Source organism: Clinocottus analis, unplaced genomic scaffold, assembly GCF_023055335.1.
Source record: "Clinocottus analis isolate CAN_PGR_092001 unplaced genomic scaffold, fCliAna1.0.p SCAF_17, whole genome shotgun sequence".
NCBI classification, from domain to species: Eukaryota; Metazoa; Chordata; class Actinopteri; order Perciformes; family Cottidae; genus Clinocottus; species Clinocottus analis.
In genome coordinates this window covers 3,228,125-3,252,143 of record NW_027175898.1, presented here as the reverse complement: position 1 = coordinate 3,252,143, position 24,019 = coordinate 3,228,125, and the positions used below count along the sequence as shown (strand labels likewise).

The following is a 24,019-nucleotide window of genomic DNA, read 5'->3' as shown; positions in this document are numbered from 1 at the left end:
GCTGATCGGTTAAAATCGGACAACCACCTGCAGTGTCAGGGATGAAGTAACATCCACTGCGTGCCCTCCACCTTTAAAGTTCAAACCTACAGGGGGCTGTGGTGTGTCAATTTTGCTTTATTAAAAATGTATTGCATCCAAGCAATGCAATTTCACACTACAACCACAACACAACTCACCTGAAGACATACAGCTGGTCCATTGTCAGTTGATAAAAGTGTCCCTTTAATAATGCTTTGAAGCTGAAATGTCACATTGCAGTGAAAGGTCCTCATTGCCCAGAGTAATTGGAAACATTAGCCTTTATTTGATAGAAAACAATGGTCACATTAGCACAAACATCATACAATTTAATCAGAGGGATGTTGATTTAATTCAGTGGTTATTTGGAGGCTTGGACTGCATTGCATTGTGGTGTCTTTTGTTCACAGGGATGAAAAATGAAGGAAAGCAAAGCAGAAGAACTGGGAACAGAGAAGGGTTAGCTTTTTCATTACTGTTCAACTGTGAATTTGGAATGAAGAAAATCCCTGTCAAAGGTCTGTCAAAGGTCTGTCAAAAATGTGAATCCCCCCACGACAGTAAGCCAGCATCAGATTCATTATGTGTGTTAAAAATGTCTCGACTCACTAGATGTAGGTACGGCATCATTATTCTTCGTAGATACAGCACCAGCTGAGATTAGTGGCAGCTTCTATGTTTAGCGATTCATGTCCTGTTGTCAAACGTATGGCAGTTCTACACCATAAAGCAGCATGGACGCTGCCTTTTGAAGTGACAAGTAGACGAGGAGTAACCGCTGAGATTTCATAATGTAATGAGCTTAAAAATACGAAAGAAAAGGAAAAACTGTTGAAGCGTTTTGTATTTTCCTCAAAAATTAAACAACATCTTCATTCCACAATTAATTAATACATTATCTACTTGTACAGTCTTTTACAAATATTTATTATTTTCAGTAGTCCATACAAAAATAGCAAGAACAGTATATACATATCAATTGGCTCTGTGCAGAAAATAAAATACTGCTGATATTTGCCACAGGCGCACATGACAATGAGGACGTGTCGTCTTAAGTGTTCATGTAATTTCCAAGTAGGCTTTGACTGCACATGAAGAGAGGGTCCATGGAGGCCACTTTGGCAGCAATAAAAGAATGTATACAGTGAAGGACGGCTGTTAGATTAGCAAACTCCAGTTCCTGAAAAAGGAGAGACAGAGAGACGCATCAACATAAACAAGATGTTTGTATTTTAGATAACATTTTTAAACTTAAGAGCTCTTAAAAAACTGCATGTATAACGCTGGTACACCAGACAAGGGACACACTCTCACAAGACTTTCTGTAAAATGACCCGTTAGCGCCATGGTTGGTGAGCAATAACATATGCAAAATTACAGCTCTTTCGAACTTCTGATGTAAAAAGAAAGAAGAACCGTAATTTGAATTACCTTCATCTCTATTTGGTTGCTTTCAGCATTCTTGAAGAGGAGTTTTACCCTGGTTTTCCCATCATCGGAGGAGCCTTTAAGTTGAGAGAACTTATATCGCCACAGTGCGGTCTGAACGGGAGGGAGGGGATTATAAAAGCCAGCAGCACAGGGATTGCAATAATAGAGTAGAATATTTAAATACCGCGTCTTAATACAAAGAGACCTGCATGATCAAGACCTGACATTTCAATGTGCAAGAGTACTTTAAGAAAACTGCACAGTTTATGACAAAAGTAGATTAGTACTTTAGATTTCAGTGCTGGGACATTCTTGCACCGATTAAATGTTCAGAAAATGTACCCACTCAAAATGAGGCAGGGCTGCCAAAAATAATCCCCCAAAATATATATTTAACAATGGCACACCATTATCTGAGATACAGCTACTCTCTACTTTATTCTGGAAAGTCCATTGTGCCAAATTGGTGACATTTGAGAGTCTCTATTTCTGTAATTCTGTGGCTATTAAAACAATGTTTTCAAATACAATGGAAGCCTTAGTGAGTCAGGACAAATACTGCGTAACAATACAGAAAAAAAATGATGTCAAACTGCATTCTCAGGAGCTTTTATGGGAGGAACAGTACAGAATCTGGATGTCAACAATAATTGAGCTAAGAAATACTTCACCTTTGAAGTGCCTTCTGAGCAGGTGAACCCCGATCCAAAATCCAGCGTGAAGCACAGCACATTCCCCTGGCTGCTGCACATGTAGCTTTTGGACTGTTGAGAGAGAATTAATAACCATTAATGTTTAGATTTGTATCCTTTCTTAATGACATACTGTGCATAAAGTACTGTGATATATTTCTCTGTATGAGCATCCAAGACAACAGCCAAACATAAAGACCACAGAAGCGCGTATTAGATGCTACTTCTAACTATGACTGTACTGTATGTAAATTAATAATACCTTTATTTCCCCGCTCCCGTTTTGTGGTGCCGAATGCAGCCTAATATTGGCAGGGGATGAATTCATAATTTACTTGGCATTTTATCAAACATCTCCGTCTTAGCACTCATTTACTGTCCTCTTTCATAACCCAGAAAATAGGCTTTGCTCCTTCATAGCAGAAGAAGCACAGGTGTAACAAATATCATTATCAATGGCTCCATCCTCTTAATGTGTGTTGGTAAAACAAGCCAGTGAGGAAGCGTTTCAAATTGCACGGCTCGCTAACGTGGAACATCGCCAATATAAATATTATGTTATTATTAGTTAACAAGTAAAAAGGTTCACTGAAAGGTATATAATTAAGTTTAATGAATCATCAGGCTCTAACCACTCAGGAATGACCATAAAAATTCCTCTGAAAAAGTGTGTTGACTGCTCTCGCTAGCATTTGAAACCGCATACTGTCAATGTAAAAAGTTAATTCCTTTGAAATAAGTTTAAGTGAAAAAAAAAACGGACAAAGTTGCACCCTTTACCAATAGAAAGTCGTCTCGGCAGAACTGGAGCATCCAAAACAGAGGAAGCTATCAAAGGTTATGAGTAGTGTTGCTCCATCCATCTTTTTTTAACCATATACAACCCAAACAAACAAGCTTGTTGACTGACAGTTAGCACGTCGAGCTTTAGCTGAGCTAACAAGCTTGTTAACTGGCAGTTAGCTTGAATATTAGCGCAGAGCGCTCCTTTCCCACGGCAGACACTTTGGCTCAGCTGTTACCAGTAGTGTTGACACCAACAATGACTTTGTTCTGTTCGAGTGCTCCTGTGAGTGTAAGAGCGAGCCAGCATGCACAATGCCAAGAATCTAAAAATAAACAATGTCTTCCGCGAAAATGGCTTATGACTCATTTATTAATAAAGTTATGAAAGGTCATTATGACTCACGACAGCAAGGAAATTAGCGCCTGGCAAGCTAACTGCTAAGGGACCTTAGGTAACGCCTTCGCAGTTAGCTTTACGGCTACAGTAATGTACCAATTAGCCATTTGAGTAGTCCCTATGAAACCAGGTGACTAGCGCCACACAATTTGTAAAGACGTGAGGATGAATTTTGCTGCGGGGGATTAATGCTGACATACTGGAGAATGGGAAACCTCAAAATCAACTCCGGCCTGAGGACCTGATCCTTGGCATTCAGCACCGATGACTCAGGCTGCCCCACATAGGATCTGTCATTGTCTTTATTTCTTTTTATTCTTCTTTTTATTGCGTGGGCCAGAGCAAATTCTTGCCTCCCGTTTGTAATTCCTATAAAAAAATCTGAGATTGAAAAAATTGAAAAAATGAAGGCGCAAACCACAACAACGATGGATCTTATCTACTGGAAACAAATGCTAGCAGGTACGCACGTACTTTTATGCTCCTGTTCCTTTTGTGTAGCATGATAATGAATCATCCTGAACCAGTTGGTTCGGCATCCTTGAACCAGCAATGCCAAGGATATGTCAAGTTATCAGACTTTCATTGCTGTTTGAATTTTTAAATATTCCTCTCATAAACCCCATGAATCAAAAAAGAGCAGTACAGAATGATTTCTCTTGAACATTACTCTGCTTATGAATACATGTTACATGTGTTTACACGAGAGTTGTTGTTAAAGTGCCGGTCTGACACGTCAGGCTTTTGAAGATCTGATAACAAGAGCAAATCTGATTTTCTTTTGTCCTGCGCGAGCGGCATCTGGCGCGGCATCCTGATAATGTCAATTGAATGCCATGAATCCTTTACATTCATTCTGCTGCTGCAACACAAACAAGCATGTGCCTCACAGTTCTTTTTCACAAGTCTTTTGAAAAGCACTGATGTGTAAACGTTCGACTCTCCGTGGAGCAATATCCCTCTAAAGGCTTGTCTTGCCACATGATTTAAATTTGTTTTGTCCTTCACTCTGCTGGAATACCGAGAAGTGGATTCAGATTTTCTGTTTGTGTTATATATGGCTTTTATTCCCTTCCTTATTTTTTTCACTTGATAACACAGCAGGGACATGGTGATTTCAATTATAGAGTGCAGTGACGAGGGATTGTACAGACTTCACACGCACGCGCTCACACGCGTGTCTGTCTTTAGCAGTGGCATGAACTCAGCTGTGACAGGGATAAGAAACAGTGGTAAGTTCTTCCTGTCACCACATGCAAGACTATGTTGTGACATGGTGAACTGTGACTACACTTCACTAATTGGAAGGGATTTTTCTGGGAGAATTAGCAACATGAAATAAAATATTTTTGAAAAAACATCTCCGTAGCAAAGTTTGATGGCGGTGCAGGGAATTATACATACAACATCTTAAAAAAAACAACAGAGGACTGGTGTAAGATAAAATAAGTGTAAAGTATTACACTGCAGTACTCTAATTTGGTCACAACGAGTGAGAGGAGATAAAGGGCTAGGGAGGCAGTTAATTAAGGTAGAGATCTAGGATGTAAGACCCTCCGCTGTATCTTTTGAGATTGGTCACACATCCTCTAACAGGAAGCTTCTAAATATAAGTCGGTGTAAACTCTGGTGTAAGAATGGTATCACAAAATGTGGTACAAATAACGCACACAGATGTGTTTGGAATGCATTTTGTTTTTTTAGCTTTTGTGCCAGTTCAAGCCACGGCCATGATAGACACTAAGAACAAGTGTTCCTGAAGTCAGAAGACATAAAATAAAGAGCAAGACCTGACACACACACACACACACACACACACACACACACACACGCACACACACACAAACACAAACACACAAACTCTCACTCTCTCTGTCTCTATATGTATTTTTGTGTTTTTTCAATAGCTGTGAAGTAGAGATACTTCTGCAGTGACTGAAAGCCAAACACGATGACATATATTGTCAGTATTGGATACAAAAAAAATGAGATGCTGGGTCCAAACTACTGCACAGCTCCATGAAGACAGCAACCAAATAAGTACTCGTTGCTCTCTGCAAATAGATTCACACGGTGCTGGAGTACGAGTTGGCTTCTCAGAGCATAATCAGCGACATCTCGCAGCAGCAGTGAATATGTCATTGTGTGACGATGCCTAGGGTGCTGAAATAGGCCTAATTTGGGCCTATAAATAACATGATCAATCACCAATTATGTTAATTGAGAACCATCTACTGATGTGCATCGCAGTGTTTATTTATTTTACATTCATAATGAACGAGGGGAAAGAAAGTCCGACCTAGATTACAACAATTGTAGATGTGGCCCATGTTGATTATAACCACTTTAAACTAAGAGTTTGGTTAAAAGTTGCATATTAAATGAGTTCAGAATGTCCTCTTTCTAACAGGAGTGTTCTCCTGATTATTTTTAAAGACAAAAGGAGAGGGATCTTAGCCAGAAGACCCTAAAAGTGAAAAATGGCACAACGAGACCGCTTACTGTGAGCTAAAATACCTCATCAATGCCAAGTTGGGCTTCAACCAGAAAAGGAAAAAAAAGAAAGGAAATAGGGCGCATGTGAGGGAAAACGCAGGCTGGACAGTTTTGTCAGATATACCCCCGACTTCTACCCCATCAGCAATGTTTATGTAATGCTCACGTCCAGTCGACGTGAAGGTTATCCTAAGTTGGACTGCGTTGACTGTTCCTCAGAAGCCACAGGAGGCTCGCCTAATTGGCTGGAGAACATAGACTCACAAGCAAATTTAAATGCTTCATCGCTTTCAGTGCTTTCCCAAAGGAAGGTGTCCCACATTTGCATCATTAAAGACTGAAAAAATGCTTCATTATCATATTTCATAATTTCTTCTTTCCGAGTCAAAACTGCCTAAAAAGATTTGAATCGGAAAGAAGTGCACTTACTTTAGAGTACGGCGTTATTTAATACCTGTGTTCCAGATACACAAATCATTCAAATACAACTACTTATTGGCATATTTGACATAAATCGGATTTCATAAATGTGAAATCTAAATATTTGTTTTATTACATTCATTATTTACATTCAACATAAATCCAACGCCTGTCAATCTAGTTGCTTAGATTGGATTGAAAACTGCGCTGAATGTCATTTGCAACTTGACATCTGACATTTATGTCACATCCAGAGTGGATTCAGCCCCATTAGCCGGCTACCAGCTAACCGTGTGACTGCAGCATCAAACACTCCTGCATATTATCATTCCCCCTTTGAAGCTAACGTTGTGTGGCGCAGCAGAGGGACTTGATATTGTTACAGTGAAAGAGGGGAACGTCACCACTCTGCATCCATCCAGCTGCTTGTTTCTGCCTCTATGCTGGGAAAAAAAAACCCACCAGTCAATGTACAAGTCCACGGCTTTGCCATTGACAGCAAGTGATGTAAATTGATTAGCATTATCGAAACGCACGTATCCAACTAGTCCACTTTGGAGCTGGTGTTCTTCCTCTCACTCAGGAGGCGATCCTTCATCCAGGACTGTTATCTTGGCGAGTGCCTTGCTGCTGTGCTTCTTTATTATCCTTCTCTACTGGCTCCATATATCATGTGGCACAAGGTGCACGGAGGAGACAAACCTGGACAATCTCTTTAATGTTCAGTTTAGGATCCACTGCCAAGTTCACAATCAAATCTTAACATGGCAGTACTGAATATAAGATATTTCACCACTGACACTCATTAATGATAATAAACTAAACTGCATTATTTTATGGAAACTTGGCTTCTGACGGTAAAGCTTAGCTAACCACCCAACTCCAACTTTGATCAAACAAATGAATATAGAAGATTTCATCTTTCCTAAAAGGTCCCCGACTAGGATGAACATTCATGTTTTATTGGAATGTTTTTGCTGATCCCGTCACGTCTTTCGCTCTAACCCTTAGCCCCAGGAAGACGGCTTGAAAGCCAATTTCAAATCGTTGCCAAACTGTGACTTTACACCTTCTGGGTCTGTCACATTACATTTCATTTAGCTGATGCTTTGGTCCAAAGCGACTACATTTTTGCTCTATACACTGTAGACACAGCAACGAGGAGCAATTCGGAGTAAAGCGTCTTCTTGCTAACATGCTAACCCCTGAGCCAGTCGCCCACATGATGCCACAGAGTGTAGAAGACTACTTCCTATTAAACCTACATTGGAAAAGAGACATCTGAAAAATCTACAGATATTTTTTTTTCATGCAAATCAATTTTCAATTCCGAGCCCTAATTTTCCCGTATTTTAAATCATTGTGATGCAGAAAAGGAAAACGGCACGGCAGCTCAATGCCGTTCCACTTCACTGGCCTCCGGTCATGAGGATGCAGCATCAGGGGTCATGTTTACGGTAATCAGAATATGCACAGCAGCAAGTAAACAGAAATTGTTTATCTTCATTAACCATGCAAACAGCTTATTAGGAATATTGTCTTTTTTTCGAATTAGGGATAGAAAACTGAATATTTTGCGTGTGTAAACGTGGTCAGTGATCACTCAGATTTACAACTCAAAATGCGTAGTCCTCTTGGCAGACAAAAGCAGGCTTTTTATTTCTAACCATCCATTTTGCCAACAAAAATCTGAACCACAATCAGAAATGAATTATTGCCGGGTACTTTTGTGCATACAAGGAATGCGGCTTGGTGATTGGTGCGTAACAATAAATACTAAGAAACATTGTTGGTTTCGCATATTTTCGATTCTTAAACTAACAGTACGTTAACACACGTCTGTCATTAAAGTGTCAAGTGCACATTTCAAAGGGAGTGGTGCAATGGGGTGTAAATGTATGCAATTGTCTTGGGGACGTAGGAGTCCGAGTCAGCGGGGGTGCCGGGCTTTGTTGAGGAGCCAAATGTGGAAGGGAAGAAACTGTTATTTTGAGGTTTTGATCCTGATTGATCGCAGCCTCCTGCCAGAGGGAAGGGACTCACAGAGTTTGTGAGAGGTTGGTTACAATCGTTCTTCCTCGCCTCCGGGCCCTGGAGGCGTACACGTCATGGACGGGTGGCAGATTGCAGCCAATCACCCTTGTGGGGTGCCGTGTTGACTGCGTGGTCTGCAGACCTGTTGGCTCGGTAGGTGAACTGCAGGCGGTCCTGGAGCGGGTCGGTGAGGGTTTTAGGGGCTCAGAAGTCTTCATGACCGCAGAGGGTCAGTGCGACGAAGCTGCAGTCATTAAGACCGGTGATCCTGGTTTGTTTTTTGTGGCTATTTTTTCTATTTCAGACGACTTTAATTAAAAGAGTTTTTAAATATGAAATTGGTGGCTGCACATGGTATTGTGCTAAAACCAGAAGCTACAGCTTAGCATCTTCACCTGTTGATCCTTTCTGTTGATTTTCCAATGTTTTTAGAAATCTCTACCAAATGTCTGGATTTTCACTACAATAAATTGGTATTAATAATATAAATCAAATAGTTCTCATCGATTACATGTATATGTTAATCATGTTCTGTACCACTGTTATTAACTAACGCAATACAAATACATAAACAATGCACCACACATCTGGATTAAACACCGATTTGTCTTTAAAGGCTCGTTCTGACAGAACCGTCAGTACACGAAGGGTTAACCGCCATGCCGAAGAGAAACAGCTTTTTTTAATGGAAGGTTTATTGAGGTTTTATGTTGTGATTGGACAGGAAACTGGCAATCTAATCTGGCAACACCGCAATTGAAGTTAAAATGATTGGCAATTGTGTGTTTTTTGTTTAAAAACTTGCGTTCATAATTGTACGCCGTATGAACAATTGTACAGAGCGAATAACAGAACTCTCCAAAAATTACCATCTTTTGTGATTCTGTTAGAAGTGTGTGAACTAATTTCTTCAAACACCGACGGCACATGGAGTTATTAGCAAAGCATTGTGAAATGGCTCAGCCATAAAGTCTGAACTCGCAGCTCTTAAAAGGCCGATCTGTCCTCTTTTCCGGGGTTGGTTTGTTAGCGGGTAATTTTTTGCCTTGCACAGTGCTCAGGGAAATTACAGTATGCAGAGCTTGGATAGAGCAGTGCCCACAGAGCGTTGCAAGAGGGAAATGCAATGTGCTCCCATTTTATAACTGTAGCTTTTAAGTCAAGCCATGAATTAAGCATTTTGTTTAGTGATTCACTTTTTTTACAATGACAACGTGCTCCCAAAGCATGCTGGTGGTCACAGGTGGAGTGTTTCATGTCAACACTGTTCCCTGTTTTTAAATCGAGAGAACGTCGAGAGAGCGCAACCACACGTGTCCATGAATTATTGAAACTGTTGAGTTTAAGCAGTAATAGTTATGGAGTGGAGAAGAAAAGAGGTCAATGTGAGGTCAATACATTCGTATGAATTAGTATTCCTTCTATATGACTTACTACAGTGTATGCATGGTGTCTACTTTAATGGCCGTTACACTGGGTTAATTACACTAAGCCCCGCTCAGGACCCCTCATCAAATGTAATGCAGACAGGTCTGGATGCTTCCCTTAAACAAATTAAGCCTTTTCTCGCCTGTATTTGGGATTCTACAGACCACACGCACACACACACACACCTACACACACACCTACACAAACACCTACACACACACACACCTAACTAGGATGTATGGGACTGTACTGAAATGAGACATATTTACAATATTCATTTTCTAACCTCGTCCTTCTGATACTTTCTGCCATGCTTGGAATTTTTGGCCCTAAGTCCAAGTACATCTGAGTGTAAATCATACATTTTCACTCCGTACATTTTGAAACGCACAGAATGAACTGTTCCAACTCTGAACTCTTCGCTAAAATCCCCCCCTCACTTAAATCCAGTTGGCCGAGCTGGATTGGTCTCTTTGCTGGGCCTTGTGGCTGATGGAAGTCACATGCCCACACAACGACGGCTGGTGCTTTCTCGCCATCAGCCACAAGGGGCAGCCGTGTGACCAGTGACGGGGATCTCTCTTGCGGTGCAAACTCACGGAGATGTCATTCCGATGTGAGTTGCGGTGCCCTAAAGGGATGGGACTATTGTCTGCGGCGCTCTCCATTGTCTGGTGCTCACACACCTGTTTTTGGACCATGCAGCTGGCCCTCAAAGGGAGCATAGTACATGAGACCAGACAGGTTCCTTTTGTACTTTATAACTGTACTGAGCAGGGACATTTCCACTGTACATTTTGGTGGTGTTTGCATTCTGGACAGCACATCAATAAAAAAAGCATCAATAGATGAAGGTACTTCAGTTAAATGTATATTTAGCTGATAAATTTGACCAATTTGTCCTTACATGGACTGGACATGTGTCAACATTACCAACCCAGGAAGCTAATTTGCTAATGTCCGTCCGGCAACAGGTGAAGAACGAGAACGATCGCCTTCGTCAACAACAAGGCACGTTACACGTTTAAATCTATGTCTGAATGGTCCTCACTTCATTTTTTTTTAATCTACATTTGTGGAAAATTGGCATCAAAAGCCTTTTAATCCTTGAGTTATGGCTTAAAACATGTTTCGGTGACCTTTGACCACCAATTTCTCATCCGTTCTCCCTCTTGTTAATGTGCACATCTGTGCCAAATTTGAAGAAATCCATGCTTCCTCAGATAATGCATTCCCGAGGACGGACCGGACGGTCACGCGAAAGACAAACAGCTGGCACTGCTACACTTATAAAAATGTCCCGTTGCTGTGTATAAAACCATCAGGTCCTTTGTCGATCCAGCAGTTTTAAAGCTTTAGCAGTGATCAGAATTAACTGGAGAATGTAATTACGTCCAGTAGAATTATGACTCCAAACTGTCAGTGACCACATGAGTCCTCTGAACGTAGAAGGGATTATTCACGGCTCCTAAAGCTCTGAGACTGACGCTTTTTGCTGAAGAGCCCGTGTCCTGTAGCAGAGTACAGCGCGCTGCCGGCTGACCCCACAGGACAGCCGGCAACGTCGGAAGCCATTTAATTACATCTGGTTCCCATGTTGACCCGGAAAGGATTTCAGTGTGCTGGTGATTGAAATATCATCTGACAGGTGCTCAGCTTTGTATTATTTATAAATGTCCTCATTTAAGGGTCCTGAGTACCAAACTCCCCCCCCCATTTTTTAGCCATTATCGTTGGTTGGACGCACTTGAGGGGCGACAGGGTGGGAATTGGGTAAAACTATAAAATGCACAGTTGAACATTTCAGGCTGACCTGACGTGTGGCATACCTTCTTAATTTCTGAATACAATGTGTGATCGTGGCAAAGTGGAAGCTTCAAAAGATCACCCCAGAGGAATATTTCATCTGGTGCTTTTGGCAAGAAAGTCGACGCACGTCACCACTGAGCGTACGGGCCTCGGATCAAACAGACAACAGTCCAATTTCACCAATTTATTCACTAAGTGCTACTTGTGCTTTTTGGGTCTATGAAGAGTGTAATTCCTGCCAGCTGTGGAAGGTGAGTCTGCGTGTTCAGCAGACAGATAGATGCTGTTCACTGTCTCATTTAAAAACGCTTTCATTTTAATAATTAAGTTATTTTGATAGCGAAGGGAATGCAAAATGTGTGTCAGGCAGAGAGGGAGTGGACAGAAATAATAATAGAAACATATGGCATGATCAAGACTTACTCTGGAAGTGTGTCCTTCTAAAATACTTTTCTAGAATACTTATATTACTGTATGTTCATATTACACGCCCACATTCCTTTGTTTATTTATGTTTGTGATACATATGCATTTGCAAGTAGTTTTTTATCTTCTATTCTTAATTGTTTGATAAGTGAATTTCAAAAAAAAAAAGCAAGTGTGTGTGCATCTCAATGTGTGCATGACCAGCCTCTGTGGTCACATATTGTTTGGCAGAACATAATTACCTGAGTTAAAGGTCTTGATTAGTCTGCCGGCCGGTGTTACCGCTTTATATATTCATCGTTAATAATGGAGCTGGAACTTGTTGACTTGTAATTATGCCACTTTCTGTTTATCTGTGTAAGTGTCCCTATTGACGTCAAAGAAAGGAAAGCAAATCCATGTGTCGGCTTTTGTGCAGTTTGACCCTCGTGAGCATGTACGTGGGATGGAAACCGTGCGATGTAATTGTAAATATAATTGACTCATTTAAATTTGCACTTAATGACTCAAATTTGTTTTCCTGTGTGTTTTCATTATAATGAGTCTGTGTCTTCAGAGCATTGTTGTTCAACACACAGAGGGCAAGAACACTATTCTCGCTCAAGTCCAACCATTTTGCTTATGAGGTTCAGTTGAATATGTGTTTTTTATATCCTTAAACTTAATTTACTTCACTGCCTGCTGTAGTTTCCTCCTGTGCAAAACATACTTCTATTTACACCGTCAGTGTGTGATTCACACACTCGTAGGGCTGTAACGAATTAAAAAATAATCTGATTTTCATCGATCCTTTTTACAACACAAGGGGACGCGTGCGTCTGTAGAAACAAAACGGTCTAACCATCAGTTACAATTCTATGGTCAGATTGCAGCTATATCCTTATTTTTAGCGGAACGGTTGCGGTTTTATCAATTAAGACATGTCTTGCCGATCGTGGGCACAATGGATTGGATCTTTGTGATTTCATACCAAATACCGCCGGCTATCAACTTTGCGGGATCGCCTGCTGTGTGCGTAGCTCCTCAATGAAACACGCCTTGGTGAATCATAATGGAAACTCTGAAAAACAAATCCCGTGTACTCCACCAGTTACTACTGGCAGGGGGTATTTCCCAGTTGTAATCGCAGTGCTTGTGTGTACAGAAAGAAGTATCTGAGCATTTGAGCGATCCAAATTGTGACAGTAACATTAGCAATAATACGTTAAAACACAAACATTATTAATATTAGGCTTCTTGAACTGCAGTGCAGAGTGCTCCGTTGGGCCCTGCACGCGAGTGCCAGACCGTATATGAAAGCATAGTTAAGTAAGTGATGGAAATTTGAACACAATCGAATCCAAACACAGCAAACCCCAGAGACGTTTCACGTGAGCGCTCGTGTCCCGGCCTCAAGAAGGACGCGAGACAGCTGCTGCTGAGGACGCTGAACGATGCTCTCTCTCTTTCTCTCTCTCCCTCTACCTCTCTCTCTCTCTCTCTCTCTCACACCTTCACACATTCAACATATTTGCGTAAGTGTTAATTTAATGGCTCGTTGATGTGAGGAGCAATTCTTTAGGTTACTCGAGCGCGGAACATTTTGAGGTAACAATAACGTTTATGGAAAACAGAGCGCTGCCTGGCTTTGACTTTTAAACTCAATCAATTTCTTAATAAGACGTTTTAAAGCCGCACAAAATGAGTCACCAGATTAGACCGTTTCGTCACGAGGAGCTTTCAAATTGTGAGGAAAGGGAAGTACCCATGAGAACAACTCTACAAATGTATATTTTACACTTTCTGTGGTTAACCAGAGTGCAAGCAACACAATTATCAAAGAACTCTTGGTAATATTTTCTATTGCGCTCACACTTAAAATGCATCATTAGCTGCTAATAGCATTGTGTCATAGTGATACGCATTGAGATTACTTATAACAACAATTATAACACATCATACATGTATTAGATCTTAGTGATGCACTATGATTCCTGCAACAAAAAAACTGTCAGTGAGTGACCAATAGTCATAAAGCATTATGATACTTTATACATTATAAAATGCTTCTGTTATGGTGATAGATATTTGAGTTTTTGTATATATTATTTTAACATGCTTTTGATATTTTTAAATCATGCATTATACACGTGGGAGCCACAGAAAGTTAAATCTTAACTATACCACAAACTAAATATTTATATAGCTACCAATTGTTGGTTAATGAGCTACATATTTCTTTCCTGTAATACCTAATCTGCATATTCATATTGACTTTATGTAAACCCTCAGGCACTGAAAGTGCCTCAAACTGATTATATATGGTTTTCCATTATGTTTAGTTGCATACTGTCCGTGCTTTGGTTTTCTGTTATTTACCAAAGACTGCCATTGTTTGTAAGAAATATACATACACAACATGTACTTTTTGTCAAATTATAAGTTGCAGTTCATAATTGTATTTGACAGATTTGTTAAATTTGGTTAAGTTGCCCTTTTGGTAAAGGGCAAGCCATGTCGGTGGCATCACAGAGCTTTGCAACAATTAATGTCAGAACGCAGAAGTTGTCAAGTCACAGCGCCGGGGAGAGCAGCTCTTACAGGTAATTGTCAGGGATTATTAAGTACAGAGGTAAATCTGGAAAAAAACAAAGAGATCAAGGCCGGTCTGTTTCTACACACACAGATAAAATGCTCTGCTGGACATAGCAGAGTGTAAAAAGCATTCAGTGCCACACAAATAGGATTCTGCTCCTGTGATCAGCTGACCCGTCGTGAATAAGTGTTTGGCTCTGATCCACTATAATAGCTGCTGTGCATCGGGGATTTTGCTTTGAGTGAATCCACTCTAAATATGAAGTGCAGCTCGCACCATCCATCATCACACACTCACTGGTGACATCTGCCTTCTGATGAAACACAGCTGACCACAAGAGCGATGATGAAGCTAGAGCTGAGCTAAATAAAGGAGGCAAAACTTCCCAACTGAAGTGTTTCACGTTTGAAACACCATCATGAGAAACCCTGAGCCGAGTCTTCAGACGGCACTGTTGAGTTCACAAGGAGCCAAAAGAACATTTCCAAAACTACAGAATAACCATCCAGTACACAGAAGTGACCTGTGGGTGTTTCTGCACTTGACCGGCCGTGAGTTGGGGGATGGAAGGAAGTCGAGGGACAGGAGCCAGGATGTGGATGTGGAGCGCAATTATGATGAAATAGCAGTGGATCCTGGTGCTTTGACTCACAAGAAACTCTAGTTTAGTTCTACAATACCATTGGAAAAGCATCTTCAGAGAAGAGACGAATGGCGTGTTCACACTACGAGCGATGGAGTTATGTCGTTAAACAGCACTGAAAACTGGCTAATGTCTTTTTTTGGGGGGGAGGGATTAACATATGAACGGTTTGACGCCTCACCGCCTCATTGGAGAGCTGAGGGGCTGCACGCCAGGACGGCGTCGTCAGCTGTGACCGTTTAGAAGAAATGGAAAGTGGCGGCCATTAAGTAGCCATCGGGGCCCGCTCACGTGCACGAAAAAGCGAGTGTGGTTTGGCTTCATGAAGCAAGCGCAGAGAAACTCTGATTACGGCACACACACACACACACACACACACACACACACACACACACAGGGAGAGAGCGACCTCAGTTGTTTGCTGTTGTAATGAAGCTCTGAATATTGTACACAGCACCTTTAAAACAAAATACGGCGAGGACCTTAAATCAAAGGAACATCAAAGTCATCTTTCGAGGTCGTTAAAAGGTGCCGTGTCAGGCTCTCCTGCTTTGAGAACTACGTTTATCCAAGTAGTACTCAGCTAATTTAAAACTAAAAAGCAAAAAAAAAAAAAAAAAGGTTAGCTCCAAAAATTGCCATGAAATATATGGAAATACTGACTCGTATTCGCTGCACCTCCAAGAAGACAGCTCTTTGGAAGGACTTCTCCCAGATAGCCAGGTCCGTAGCCAGCTCTACCCTGAAGGTGTGGCTCTGGCCGTGCCCGACCAGAATACTGAAGCACATAGACTCGATGTCCTGCTGCTCGGGCGAGTGCTCCAGCCCCAAGTAGAGCCTCGCCTGCAGCCAGCAGTCCTCGGCCATCCACAGCTGTAACACAAAGTATTCATTATGACGTGCCGGGGGGACCGAGTCCGCTGCCCCTCCACTTCCTTTTTCGTCTTCTTGGGGAAAAAAAAAGAAAGATGTGCAATTAAATTCAGGGGGTGGAATGAAGGGTGAACTTCTTGATTCACGGGGTTGAACAAAAGAACTTCCGCGGCGTAGATTTCCTGGTTTGTGGATCAGAAATATCCCCTCAGGTCACGAGCGCCCTGTTTAGCAGGCGCCCTGAAACACTCTTCCGTCTGATAAAATGAGAAAAAGCAGCCATCTAGACTGAGATGAAAGCTGCAGTGATCAGATTTTGAACACCCCTGATGCACGTCACAGCGCCCTGCTCTCCACTTACCTTGTGGACCTTGAAAAGAACCTCATAGAGGTTATATGTTGTTTCAGCTTGTCCCCAGTCAGCGGCACTGATCTACAAAATGAAACATAAAGCAACGTGAGATGAAGAGGCGGCGTATCAAAAGAAGGTTTTACCTTGCACTTGTTTGCAGCAGCTCCTTATCCAAATACTTAATGCAGGAGAGCAGGTGGGGGCAAATAATATACATCTCTTACATTAGTTTCATTGGATAATGTGCGTTATTCCTTGACCTTTGAAGAACTAAAGTCTCGGTGTGATGAAGGAGCTAATTACACACCCACCTCGAGAGAGGTGGAGTGGGCAGAAGTGGACGTGATACAAAGATCTCCGGTTGAATGCACATCCCCCGGTCCACGTTATGTATTAAATGGCTGTTTCCTCTCTGCGCTGCATCGCTTTATAAACTACGATAATCAGGTCACATCTCTCTGCCCTTGCTCAGGCAGCGACTCACTCCCTCTCTCCGGGGCTCGTCTGCTCGTAGACCTGAAGCTCCAATCTTTAAGTTGTTTTGTTGTGGCGGGAACACGAGGTGCTTTTGCAACTTCGCTGCAGACAATGAAGTTGCAACGACCGCGTGTTCAGATAATTATATTGATGCAGATGTCAGAAGAAATGCTGTAACTCAAGCATGAGGTCATAATTACTGTACCTTCTACTTCTAATCCAGTAACAACAGACTGATTCAGCTCTGCTGTCACGAGGACCGATACAGGAGAACATTCCTGCCAACTGCAATGAGACTTTATAATTATTCACCTCTGGCCAGATGCTCCACCAAGTGAATCACCAACAACCAGAGCACCGCTTTGTCATTAAGTTAGTCACTGTAAACACTTGGCATTGTCTTTATTATTACAATTTAACATGTTCTGCTCTGCTATTTCATTGTATATATTGAGTATTTTACATACTTAATACTTTCGTGTTTACTCTGTACATGAGTCATCCCTCTAGGGATGAATCATGTATCCATCCATCCATCCATCCATGTGCTGTCGTAGGAACTCGTATTGTAGCTTCCTGGGAAGACAGGTAATTGTGTCGGATCCGTGTACTAAAGGTACCCTTTAAAATGTCACTTCTCGAGCAGGGTCACAGACTAAGGGGGAGATCCTCATCCTGTTGTGGTGTGGAGGAATAACTTGAGTGGTGTTTCAAATACCTCTGGGCTAAAACGAATGACTCAAGCGCGCTACACTTTACAGAGCACGCATACTAAATGCGCCCGGCAGGAGGCTTCTGATTTTCCAGGGCGTGTTTCATTAAAGCGCACGCAGCAACGCCGTCCTGCTACATATTCAGGTCCTCTGTGCCTCAGGGGAAACGGGCTGCTGCCGGATCTCAACAAGAGCCGGCGGACAGGCGCTGCATCTCACAACCCACCAGCTGCATACGGCCTCAAGTTCATGGAACCAGGATTTCCACGACTGTGCGATACGCCCACGTCGTCTCGAATGCAATCTGTTAGAATAACGGCTGATGACTTCTCTCGCGAATGACTCGTCAACGTGATTCGCTGGTCCCGATGGATCGGTCCATGTCAAGGAGAAACAACGCTCTGCATTCAGACACATGCTCACCTGCCTCCCGTCAGGCTTGAGTTACGTTCTTAAAGCCAAAAAAAGCAACAACTTCACCAACTTAACATGACTGAAGACAACGAAGACAACTTGTACACGGTCCATTAAGGTTTCTCCTTGATGTTAAGTGTCTTTGCAAATATGGTTTAACCACTTCATATGTATTTAAAGCTGATTCCTTACTTTTCTGGGCACAGAACAATCCTCACTGAAGGCTCCAGAGAGTGAGACATCACTCACAATGCGGTGGAAAAATGTCTTACATTCATGTTTTTTTACACGAAAGACAGTTTGGCCTCCAGCCAGGCCCGTTTGATGACATCAACAGGCTTGTTTGAGTGTGCTGGAACAAGCTCAGCCACTTGTCCCTGCCCTGGAAACAAACAGCTGGAGTTACCGTCTCTCAGCTTCCACGCAGCAAGAAATGTAGAAAGGGAACTGACGATATGTGCCGAACAGACAGCCGTCAGATCCAACACTGTTGCTCTGTGAACCAGCGTTGAGGTACAGAACCGGACCCCAGCAGGCACATAAGAGTTGGGGTTATGAGACAACGTCTACGACCGTATGGTTTTACAAGTATAGTCAGTTTATACCCACTTAACAGTTTATTGTTGTCAGACGACAGTGAATGTGTTCCGAGATGCCGTTTCGGCAAATGAGTTCTGTCTCTAATGATCTCCAGACGGACCGTTCACCTGCCTGCATCTGAAGCGAGCTGCAAACCAGAACACTTCCAATGCAGCGAAAGCCCTCTGCTGCAGATTCTGTGTTCATATCTGTTGACGGAGATTACGCCAAAAGCCGCATCCTACCCTCCGGATACTGAATTTCAGCTTCCAGGCCATCCATTGTCACTGCCATGCCGCCACTGACACCACACGGTGAAAGACAAGCTCCTCAAAATGTCCCCGTTTTTAGAACCTCACAAAGAGTTATCGGACACAAGTGTGAGTTGGACCGGGACAAACACAAAGTCTGCCCTTAAATGTGCAGCTTCAGAACATGATTGAAAACCAGAGACAAAAGCCTGCTTGAAAAACCTTTAAAAAGGAGAAGGTGAGCCACAACAGCTTGTCAAAAAGAGTTAAAGTATGACAAAAGCTCTCCCACCGGAGGAAGGACAGAGCAAATCCTAATGAGCGCGCCGTACCACGGCACAACAAACCACAGCGTCCAGAGAGTAAACATGATTAACCTGCGGAAACTCTTACCAAATGAAGTAAGAAGATGAAAGAGACACGTTCTGGACTACAATGGGTTTCATACTAATGGGGGAACAGGGCTGATGTCATATCACAAACAAACACAGCACAAAAGGCCATATTCCTTTTGTTCAGCAGCGCTGGCACTCAGGCGGAAACATTTAGGAGTGATACTGGACCTGCATTAAACATCATCTGTTGGCCGGCGGCCACTTTGGATTTCTGTCGGCCCACTTGTGGAGAGGAAACACTTTTCTAAATTATACAGTCAGGTTTTGGTTTCACTGCACATTTGATCCGCTCATTCCATTTTCACAATGCAGAGGAGATTTAATTTCAGGTAACATACTGTGTCTCGGGGGTTTGATGTCAAGCTAACCCTAAAAAGATTTAATTAAAAGTCGCCGTCGGTGGAGAATATTAAGTATCTCGTTGTGCAAAACCCGCAGGCTAAGAGGCTTTTCCATCCCTGGCAAGAGTACACACATCGAGGTCCTCACTGAATATGTTTTGGGCCAAAAAAATCAAATGTTTAGACAATGAATCCCACATATATTGTACAGTTTGTCAGTTCATAGGCTGTAGTCTAAAATGTTTGTTTTAAAAGTACTGTCATACGCACGCAAGACTCATTACAAAAGCATTAAATTTATTATACATGTGTTGTAACCACATTTAATTATTAAGGCTATAAAGCCTTGAGGGCATTAACTCCTGTGATTGTGTTAGTACTTTGATGAGGAGCTGCATCGAGCAGCAGAGGGGAGCACTGTTCTGAATTTCAGCAAGGACACAATGCATAATGCAACCACAAGGAGTGATTGGCTGAAAGTACCGGAGAGATGTTAAAATAAAAAATAAAAAGACGTGAGCAGGTTTTAGCAATGTTCTTTACAGCTGTTCGACGGAACGATGACACTGCGAAACGAATAAACACCGGATCAGCTGATAATGATGATCAATACACTTTTAACCAGATGGGAATACAATCTGTCAGTGCAGAGTACAGCTGGAATATAAACCTGCGATGTTCTAGTGCGGTTTAATACTTCAGACGTGCAACAATCAAAGCTTGCTTGATAAAGCTGCATTTGGTCTGAATTTGGGTTTCAAACGTTTGTAAATCGCTCTCGTCTGTCCTAAATGTTCCGTCACAGGAACCGTCACCATTATATTTGACCAAAATCCATTCATCCGCGAGTTCAGTGCAACAGACGTAATACGCGTTGAAGGCTCTAATTAGCGTCGCATTGTAAAAATGAAAGCAACAATAGTGCATAATCGTGTATAATCCCCATTACACTGACAACAGTCAGCCATGATCACAACAAATATAAATTCTGCCCCAATTACTGCTGGCCTGTCTTCTCTTATTCAATTACAACTGAAGCATACAGTATTTAACGGACGCTGCCAAAATGTTTCACGATACAGCCCGTGCGGCACGCTGGGGGACGAGAGCAGGTCAGTGAGCAGCAGCATCAAATGGGACAAAAAGGCCGCGAACACATCGTCTGCTCAGCTGAAGCCACAGTATGAATCTTTAGTTCTTTAATAACCTTCAGGTATTTTGGACAAAGCCCATTTTGATAATAAAAAAAAAACAGATCTGAAGGAATAAAAGTAGAGTTTTAGGATAAAGGATGAAGGCATTAGTTACCGGGGGTCTTCTGAAGATATTAAAATAGGGTCCTCTCAGTGCCAGGTACTTGAACGTCGAGGTTCTACCAGCGGCGCTGCTCTCGGGGCTTTCACATGCCCAGCCCATGTGAACAATCTGCGGGGATGTGGAGGATGACAGTTACACAAGTTTGACATAAAAACAAAAGGAAATATACACAACAGACATCTCTACTCAATAAACAGAGCGGGGATACGGTTGATAGAAACCCCTGCAGTCAGCTGCAAAGCAACAATGCACCTTTTATCTGCCTCGGATTGACTTGGGATGTTTGCTCGGCTTTCCTGCGAGCAGCATATCTGTACTGTGTGTGCTGTGCCGCTTCATCTGCTACACTCTACGTCCACTGGATCTTGTGATGAATAATGCACACATATTTTTACATGCTGGTCTTGACTCCTTCCTGACCATCTGCTGACTGAAGTGTTCCAAAATGTTTGCGAGCTCTTCATCGGCCTCTGGATGAAGCCAGAGCTGCCGGGGCGGCTGCGGGCGGATGCAGACGATACGATGGCGTACACCTGCACGATGCAGAAGTGAACAGCCTCAGGCGGAGTCCCCTGCTGTGCTGCACTCATGCGTCTGGTTTCAGAAAGACCAGCTGGACCGGCGCGCTTACCTGATCGTCTGAAGAGCAGTATTTGTTGATGATCTTTATCTGGTGAGAAAAATCAGTGGTTAAAGGGATCAGAAGACAGACGTCATCACAATATTTAGATATGTGTGCTGCTCCTTGACAACATCTGCAGATCTAAAGAAACATCACAGATATAACAATTTGTATATGTGTATTCGATGTATGCTCACCATTTGAGGTACATTGCATTCTTGTTTTCGAGGATAATTTGAAATGTTTCCCTAGTTTCTCATGTACTTGAGAGCTCAAGGTGACGGCCAGTATTACATCCATAACATGTTCAATCTCAAGGTTTTCACATTTATTTGAGTATGAATTAAAGCTATTTTTTTAATGAATTTTACAGTCAACAGATAAAGGACGCTACGTGTAAAAATGTAATTCATTTTTCAACTCAATTTATTTTCTATCGCTCCAAATCACAAATTCAGGGAAAACTTTTGAACAGGGATGAAGGAAGAACGTGAAAACCCCTCTAAGGCTCCAAGTATAAAGTTAGAGTCTCATAAATATTGTTTAGCTCTTCCAAAGTGTATCTTCGAGGTGATGACGAGGAAAAATGCAAACCACTGCAAAAAAAAAACCTTCCAGACTGAATGGACCCCTGCTGTGTCAGCATATCGCACTCAGCATGGGGACGGTTTCCGCCTCGCTTCACCTCCGTTACAAAGTGAAGGTAAACTGTCACTTCAAGTCCTCGTATAATTAGGCACTAACAAGCTCCAAAAAATTCTTTCTGCTTTTGTCTCTGTAAAAGGAACATCAAACGGCATCGAGCAGTCCTCCACCCTGCCAGATGACAGTCATCCTCAAACGCACGAGGGACCCCGCGGGTGTCTCAGAGTCTATTTAAAGGTTGTAGGTCATTAAAACAAAAGTTCCCCCCTCTCCCAACGCGGGCACACAATTACATCCTGATTGGCCGTTTAGCAATCACACGCCACGTCCGTAATTAGGTGATGCAGGCATGAGTTAATCAAACTTTTTTTTTTTTTTTTTTTAAAGGCAGCTGTGCGATCGACGGCATACAGTACGTCTGCATCCTCAACAAAAAAAGTGTGTCACATCATCAGAGTGATAATCAAAGAGAAGTAAGAGGAAATGAGAGAGAGAGAGAGAGAGACAGAGAGAGAGAGAGTGGTGCACATGCCGAAGGACTACTTTGCAGTCATTAATTAGGTATGAGAGCGGCTGTTTCCTGAGAGGTGCCACTGTGACTCCATGAGTGCTTCTCAGGAAGAGTCCATCAAACCATGCTGGTGCTGCTGTCGTTTATCAAAAAGGGGATAAATATGAGTGGCAACTGTGGGCAAAACATATTTATTGCATGTTTCTACATTGGCTTAAGACGGCGTTATGGACAAAAAAAAATGTAAATAAAAGTGGATAACAGGATGAAACTCACTCCGAGTTGTGTTTATTTGCGTAAGCTAATAATTGGGCCATTGGGATTACTGAAAGTGATTACACAAATTCAATCCAATGATGTATGATATCAGCTTCTTCATGTCATGAGAGTTTAATCAAGTTCTCACATATTTAAAACGATCACAAATATGTAAAAATCAGGGTTTTTTTCCCCCCTCCTTTTTCACCTTCAACTTCAATAAAGACCGACGGGAAGACCCAGGCAAGTCTCTAATGTTTCAAAATGGACTTACGTTCTCCTGTGTCAAGTCATTGATATTTGAAGATATTGCTTGGAGCCAGTCGGTGCTTTCTGCAGCAGTGCAAAATTGAAGAATATTGGTGCTGGCTCCATCCAAGGCGAAGACTTCAAAACAGTTGGACCTGGAGGAGAGATCGGGTCAAGATTAGACAGGCGCGCTGGAGATTGAAAGGCAGGTTGCTCAAAGTGAAGCATCGAGCTGCTCGTTACTTGTGTCGAGTTACTCGAGGCGGTTAAACCTGCGCCGCATTACGTGCAGAAACACTTCTTCCATGAACTTGATGGGCTTTTGACAAACTAGTTATGAAAGTGTCTTCACAACAGATGCGCTGGAGAGGCACTTCACGAGGGCTCGAGGTCCTGAGGATGACGGTCATATTGGTGGGACAATATTCCTCTTATCACATCCTTTCCATGGTAAGGATTTAATGTCAATGCAAGGATGAAGCGGCAATCAAAATAAGGAAAAAAATATTGTTTAACGGCGCCCTTGAATATACTGGGGAGTTGAATCTGAAAGAAATAGTCCAGCATATCGAAGATACACTTTCTGGAAGAGATGAGAATATCGATATATTCCACAAGACCCCTGCATGACACCCCAAACATCGGACTTATCAAAAGACTGGACCTTGCAGAACAGGTTGAGAAAGCGAGCGCTTCACATCGTTTTACTGTGCGTGCTGTTTTGTATTTGGCGTCAGAGGGGCACATTTTTGGGATTCTGCCATCTGCACGGAGCGCCTCAAGGTGAAGCGCGTGTGCTTTTTTTCGTCACACAATTGGATTTCTCAGTCGACGGGGCGCTGATGAGGACATCTAAAAAGAGAG

The 24,019-nt window shown here is 42.3% G+C and overlaps 1 protein-coding gene across 2 annotated transcripts in view; it reads right to left on the bottom strand.

The window, feature by feature from the left end:
• Nucleotides 1-284: 284 nt before the first annotated feature.
• sntg2 (syntrophin, gamma 2) overlaps nucleotides 285-24,019 on the bottom strand; it is a 70,529-nt gene continuing 46,794 nt past the window's right edge. For both annotated transcript variants that reach the window (XM_068579825.1, XM_068579826.1), the window contains exons 10-17: nucleotides 23,181-23,310; nucleotides 21,502-21,540; nucleotides 20,862-20,978; nucleotides 16,393-16,464; nucleotides 15,822-16,031; nucleotides 2,124-2,216; nucleotides 1,453-1,563; nucleotides 285-1,201 (exon numbers count right to left, since the gene is read on the bottom strand). In XM_068579825.1, coding sequence (XP_068435926.1) covers nucleotides 1,073-1,201; nucleotides 1,453-1,563; nucleotides 2,124-2,216; nucleotides 15,822-16,031; nucleotides 16,393-16,464; nucleotides 20,862-20,978; nucleotides 21,502-21,540; nucleotides 23,181-23,310 — 901 coding nt within the window. In that variant the 3' untranslated portion in view covers nucleotides 285-1,072. The remainder of the gene's footprint in view (nucleotides 1,202-1,452; nucleotides 1,564-2,123; nucleotides 2,217-15,821; nucleotides 16,032-16,392; nucleotides 16,465-20,861; nucleotides 20,979-21,501; nucleotides 21,541-23,180; nucleotides 23,311-24,019) is intronic.